The 6,086-nt window shown below is 54.6% G+C and overlaps 2 protein-coding genes and 1 non-coding gene across 3 annotated transcripts in view; 1 reads left to right on the forward strand and 2 right to left on the reverse strand.

The window, feature by feature from the left end:
• The window catches only part of DNASE1L1 (deoxyribonuclease 1 like 1), a 6,095-nt gene extending 3,467 nt beyond the window's left edge, over positions 1–2,628 (forward strand). Inside the window, exons 5-8 of the mRNA XM_077745754.1 lie at positions 555–655; positions 769–881; positions 975–1,223; positions 1,302–2,628. Coding sequence (XP_077601880.1) covers positions 555–655; positions 769–881; positions 975–1,223; positions 1,302–1,418 — 580 coding nt within the window. The 3' untranslated portion in view covers positions 1,419–2,628. The remainder of the gene's footprint in view (positions 1–554; positions 656–768; positions 882–974; positions 1,224–1,301) is intronic.
• Positions 2,629–3,372: 744 nt separating this feature from the next.
• On the reverse strand, positions 3,373–5,811 carry RPL10 (ribosomal protein L10). The gene is made up of 6 exons (XM_077745753.1): positions 5,701–5,811; positions 4,818–4,876; positions 4,615–4,722; positions 4,357–4,495; positions 3,668–3,830; positions 3,373–3,580 (listed from the first exon to the last, which is right to left on the reverse strand). Exons 1-6 carry the CDS (start codon positions 5,721–5,723, stop codon positions 3,428–3,430), a joined length of 645 nt encoding a protein of 214 aa, XP_077601879.1. The 5' UTR covers positions 5,724–5,811; the 3' UTR covers positions 3,373–3,427.
• LOC144216416 (small nucleolar RNA SNORA70) lies at positions 3,878–4,010 on the reverse strand. Its single transcript, XR_013330665.1, has one exon. It is a non-coding gene; the product is annotated as a small nucleolar RNA SNORA70 (small nucleolar RNA).
• Positions 5,812–6,086: the final 275 nt, after the last annotated feature.

A 6,086-nucleotide genomic window follows, 5' to 3' on the forward strand; every position in this document is an offset into this window, starting at 1 on the left:
TACAATGTGTAGAATTCACTTCCAAGCAATGGGGAAAGGGACAGAGAGACATCCACATGGCAATGCTCATAACGGTCCCAAAGTAAAAAACGACAATGCGAGTGTCCATCAGCTGCTGCCTGGATAAACAAGGGCGGCCCCCGTGTATGCTGCAGCGCCCCTCAGCCATATGGAGCGTCTGGAACAGACACACCTGCAGAGACGGCAAGCACATCCGTGGCAGCCGGGGGCTGAGGAGGAGGGGGATGGGCAGCGGCTGCCATGGGGACAAGGCTTCTCTTTGGGGCCATGAAAAGGTTCTAAAATTGATTGTGGTGATGGCTGCACAACCTGTGAATGCACTAAACACCACTGAATTGTGTGTTTTAAACAGGTGGTTTCCATGGTATGTGAATTCTCTCTCACTAAAAACAGTTTCTAGGAAAAAGGCTGGGAAGGCTGGGGCCACATGACACGGGGCTGCAGAGGGCCCCTCTCTGCCAGCTCTGACGTGGGCACCTGCAAACCCAAATCTGTGATGCGAGGCCACTGCTTCCCACCCCTTGGTCCCCCAGATCACACAAGACACAGGTCCTGGATTCCTACGTGTACAAGGACGAGGATGATCTCTTTGCCCGGGAGCCCTTCGTGGCCCAGTTCACCTTCCCCAGCAAGGGTAGGAACGGGAGAGGGGTGGCCCTGCTGTCTGGGAGTGGGAAGGAGGGCCTGGCTGGCTCTACCAAGGGCTCGGTTACCGGGTGTGAGTCCTCCGGCCCCTGGGTCTTGCAGTCCTCCCCCGCCTGGTGCTGGTCCCGCTGCACACCACTCCAAAGGCCGTAGAGAAAGAGCTGAACGCCCTGTACGACGTGTTTCTGGACGTCTCCGAGCGCTGGCAGAGCAAGGTAGGGCGGGGGAGGGGGAGGGGAGGCCTCGCGCAGGAGGTTCTGGGGACATGACAGCTGGGCAGCCAGGCCTGACTGCCACCCTCTCTCCAGGACATGATCTTGCTTGGGGACTTCAATGCTGACTGCGCCTCGCTGACCAAAAAGCGCTTGAGCGAGCTGGTGCTGCGGACTCAGGAGGGCTTCCAGTGGGTGATCCCCGACGAGGAGGACACCACGGTGCGTGCCAGCACCCACTGCGCCTATGACCGCATCGTGCTGCATGGCGAGCGCTGCCAGAGCCTGCTGCGCTCCGCGGCCGCCTTTGACTTCCCCAGGAGCTTCCGACTCACCGAGGATGAGGTAAAGGGGGGGGACCGGCTTCCCGGGAAAGCGGCTCAGCCCTGGCACTGACGCTCTGTCTCGCTGCCCGCCCCCCAGGCCCTCAACGTCAGTGACCACTACCCCGTGGAAGTGGAGCTGAGCCGAGCGGCGCGCAGGGCCCAGCCCCTTGGCCTGGCGGCCGCCCTGCTGCTGCTGCTGCTGCTGCTTCCCTAGCAGGGCCTGGGGGCCCGAGGCAGCCTGGGGCCTGCTGCCCACAGACGTGAGGACGGTGCTGCCTTCAGGACTCCAATCCTGGTCTGTCTGCTCTGGGACTGCCCGGGGCCCAGACACCTGGAGGGTGCAACCGCAGCCCTCCTCCATCTGACTGGAGCCTCACCCCATGGGACTGCAGCTCTCCTCTGTCTCTTAGGTTTGGCTTGCATTCTCTGATTGGGCTCCTGGCTGGCATTAGAATGTAGAAGAGGAAGAAGGCAGGGAGGGGCCCGGAGGCTAGACCCGAGCCACTGTGCCCCCAGCTACTGTCAGGAGTGCGGACAGAGCAGGCTCTGGGGCAGGGGAAGGGGGAAAGAAAGCCCAGGTGATTTTGGCTAAACTGCAGGGCTCAGAAAAGGGAATCACAACAGACCCAGTGATTTTATTCTATGACAAATAGGAAACTTACACACTGAGAACAAAAAGCTAAATTGTGGGGATGTCACCTGTGTAGCTGATACATCAAAGGACCGTTTTCATAGACTCCAGCAAAACAAGGAGTGATAAGCAGTGTAGACACACACAGTAACTAGCAACAAGAAAATGTTTCAAACAGCCCCGACGCTTGCTGTGTGTGCTGCCGAGCCCAAATTTGTAGCCTTCTTGCAACCCAGCCTCACTCCACCCAGGGTCACTCCAGTGGCTGTCAGGGCTCGGGTTGTCCACAGGAAACATCTATATGCAACACTTACTTTGTAACTCTAACAGTAACTGTGTACACGTTGTGCAGCTCAAGGGGCTGCCAGACAGGATACACAGCAAAATGCCATCAGACGACTCTATTCAGGGTGTTGGTATCACAGAACCTTTCCTTCTCCAGCCCCTTTCCAGAGTACAGAGCTCAGTAAAACCACCTAGCAGGGTATCAGGGCACTTACGCACAAATGTTTACGGTTGAGAACCACCTCAAGGTCAAAAATAAAGGTGGGGCACCTGGGTGGCTCAGTTATGGGTGGCTCAGTTAGTTAAGCGTCTGACTGCAGCTCAGGTCATATCTCATGTTTCATGGGTTCAGCCCCGCGTCCGGCTCTGTGCGGACAGCTCAGAGCCTGGAGCCTGTTTCAGATTCTGTATCTCCCGCTCTCTCTGACCCTCCCCTGTTCAACGGGTCTCTCTCAGAAATAAATAAAATGTTTAAAAACAGTCAAAAATAAAGGTAACTTTAAGCCTCATAAAAGGCTGGAAGTAATGATTACAAAAGGACTCTCAGGGGCATGGGATTGGGCACGGCAGCGCACAGCTCCGGGAACCAGACGCCTTTATCCCCTTCACGTGACAATTCCCTGGGCCTCTTTTCGCTGCTCCCAGGCTGCCCAGCCTAATGCTGCTCTTGTAACGCTGGCTCTCAGGATGCGCATAGGACTTGCCCAAAGGTCTCTTCTTGCCAAGCCTACAGGCCTTCTCAGCTGGGGCGGGGGGGCCTGTCCCAGTGGACACTGGTAAGGACAGTGGTGAGGGATCTGGAAAGCCCATAGGAGCGGTGGATGGGCTGGGTCAAATCAAAGGTGCTTGACGACTCCCAACATGGGAGGGCTAACTGGAGGACCAGGTCCCCTGGAACGCTGGAACCCCACCTGGGGACCGTGGGGACAGACTACAGCCGACAGAAGCCTGCCTTAGGCCACCAGCCCTGTCATTGGGCAGGGCACCTTACTAAGGCAGCACCCAGTGGACTATTCTGGACTAATGACAGTGGGAACTTGGCAGGGAATTTTGAATTGATAGCTTCAAATCTACGCAGGTCTAAGTCGAGGTCCCAGCTAGACAACTAAGAGGCCGCGGGTCCCAAGCCATGTTCCCATGTGTCCCCTTGCTGGCCCGAGCCAGCTTGTCAATCTTCTGAAAAGGTAAGACAACGACTCTAGACTATCTGAAGAACCCCCACCCCACCATTTAATCCAGATGCAAAGACAAATACAGGAAGCAGGATTTATTGGTGGGCACGAATGGGGAGGGCACTGCTGAGGCTCTCATGAATGCAGAGCCCGCCATTTGTCCAAGGGGCCACGATTAGGGATGTATTTGACCCCACAGCCATCTGGGATGAGCCGCTTTTCAGCCACCATGTCTTCAAACTCGTCGGCATTAAATTTAGTAAAGCCCCACTTCTTGGAAATGTGGATCTATGGAGAGATGAAAATAATGGAGTCAGGAAACCTGAACACTGACTACAGCAAGTAAAGTAGGACCAAGGTTTCAACACAACTTACTTTCTGGCGGCCAGGGAACTTGAACTTGGCCCTACGCAAGGCCTCAATCACATGCTCCTTGTTCTGCAACTTGGTACGGATGGACATGATGACCTGGCCAATGTGGACCCTGGCCACTGTGCCCTGGGGCTTTCCAAAGGCACCCCGCATGCCTGTCTGGAGCCTAGATTGGAGAAAGCATGAGGCCAAACCTCAATGTCCACCAGAAAAAGCTGTCTCCAAGGTCCCTTAGGGCAACCCGTACAATCAACAGGCTGCATACACTACCAAGGAAGCTGCTGTGCGCAGCCATTGCACACTGGGCCCCATGGGGAAAAGGCACAGTCGGCTTAGTTGGCTGCAGAAAACGGAAAACCTGACGCCAACTAGGCAGCCCCTACAAAGGGGTCATGGGGCTCATCTGAAAGCCTTCCAACTGGTGACCACCTCAGCCGCCTGCTTGGTGGCAGATGGGTATCCTCAGGATTAAAGCTTCTCCCTCAGAAGCACCTACCTCCATCTGTCACCCAGAAGCTAGACTTAATCGTTGTACCTTTCGTGTTTGTTCTGGTAGCCTTTAACTTGGCTTTACTGTGGGTGAGTTCTGTATGTGAGACCATCTCTTTGCCCCAATGAAAAGAACAAGGCAAACAAAAGCCTCAAGTTATGGGAAAACCCCTGAAAAAGCAAACACCCAGAACCCAGCTCACCTGTCAGCTCCAGCACAGGACAACATCTTGTTGATACGGATGACATGGAAGGGGTGGAGTCGCACCCGGATATGAAAACCATCTTTGCCACAGCTTTTCACCATGTACTTGTTGGCACAAATACGGGCGGCCTCCAGGGCTAGGATGGGGGCAGGCGGGAGGCAGCAGAGTGAGGAAAGACAGGACAGAGCCACTTCACTGTAACCATCCCTGGCCCTCACTTAGAAGAGATGAGGTTAACAAGGAATCTGGCCTCACCTTCAGAGGAGAGCTGCTCATACTCATCTGACACCATGTGGCCACATAGTGGGAACTCATCCACTTTTGCCTTCTTCCGCCCCAGGTCAAAAATGCGGATCTTGGCATCTGAAAAAAACTTGGATAAGTATGTGGGGGGAGGGGTGCCAGAGACAACTGATTCAGTGCAGCCAAACCAGTTTGGGAGCTCTCCCACTACTTACCAGGGACACCTCTGCAGAAGCGAGACTTTGGATACGGCTTGTTCTTACAATACCGGTAACTGTGGGGGNCCCTTAAATTAAGACCAAAGGAGGGCAGGGAATGGGGACCGGGGCAGGAGCAACATGTCAATCTCTAGCTGTCTCCACTCCTGGAACTTGGCTCTAACCAATACATGGTGAAACCAACGTGATCAAAAACTAGAGAACACTCATACTAAAATAGCAAAAAAATCTCCCTCACCCCCTTGCTACGGTTCCATACTTCCCATAAGGTGAACAGATGGAAGGACACTTTTCCAGTTAAATAAAAGAAACCTCTCACTTAAAGGCACTGCAAATTTGTTGCTTATTACTAACTCAATTAACGCCAATGACTTTTGGGCACGTGGCAATAAATCCGCCTTCGAAACCACATGTGAAAAGATTATAACGCCCCCTGCAGGGCACACGAGGTGGCTGAGCTCTCCGGTCAGGGCGGCCCTTGGCGTCCGAGGCCGAATGGGCATGTCGCCCGGAAATAAGATGGGGATGGCACACAAAGGCCCTGAAAGGGTATCGAGTCTGAAAAGGTAGCGAATTTCCAGGACAGAATGAATGTAAGGCGGACGCCTATTTCAGCCCGAAAGTGGCGAACACATGCATTCCGGGGCAAATCTGGCTCCCCAACAAAATAGAGGCAACGCTTAAGAAAGGCCTGAACTTTAACAGAAACAGTATAAACTAAGTCCCCAAGCGACCCGGAAGGTATTGGTAAAAACGTGGAGCCTGTTCCCAATACAGGAAAGGTACACTAGAGGCCCCACCCCACGGCTGTTTTTAGCGTTGAAAAACAGTTCTCCCTCCTTTTTCACGTCAGCGAAAACTGCATGAATTTGGCACTCACCACCGGGCGGGTCGGCGGCCCATGGCGACACCAAGATCTTCAGTGGCTGCAACGAAACAAAAAAAGTCGGAACAGAAGACGGGGACAGGCCTCAAACCAGGACAGAGAACCAGCAAGGATAAGGCCAACGACACAAACACGACTACTCACCGCGCCGAAGGAAAAGAGGCGCTCCCACGCCTGCGCATGCCTTATATAGGCGGCCGGTCTTCGCGCAGAGGAACCATAGAGTTCTGGCCAGGGCGGGCGGACGCTCTGTCAGACTTTCAGACCATAGATGCAGCGGCGCTGTGCGCCTGCGTGCGGGCGTGGCCTCCGCTCAAGAGCTGAAAGGGGACGCTGTTGCGCGTTCATCTGTGGGTAGCCAGCTAGCCAATCTGGCCTCG

This window comes from Crocuta crocuta, unplaced genomic scaffold (assembly GCF_008692635.1).
Source record: "Crocuta crocuta isolate KB4526 unplaced genomic scaffold, BGI_CrCroc_1.0 scaffold2677, whole genome shotgun sequence".
NCBI lineage: Eukaryota > Metazoa > Chordata > Mammalia > Carnivora > Hyaenidae > Crocuta > Crocuta crocuta.

Bases quoted from the DNA above. Each gene is read 5' to 3' on its own strand.
- RPL10 (XM_077745753.1), bottom strand. From the start codon at position 5,723: ATGGGCCGCCGACCCGCCCGGTG. The intron at 4,723-4,817 runs GTAAGTAGTGGG...AGTTTTTTTCAG, and splicing joins CTTCTGCAGAGGTGTCCCTG to ATGCCAAGATCCGCATTTTT. The intron at 3,581-3,667 runs GTAAGTTGTGTT...ATCTCTCCATAG, and splicing joins AGTTCCCTGGCCGCCAGAAA to ATCCACATTTCCAAGAAGTG.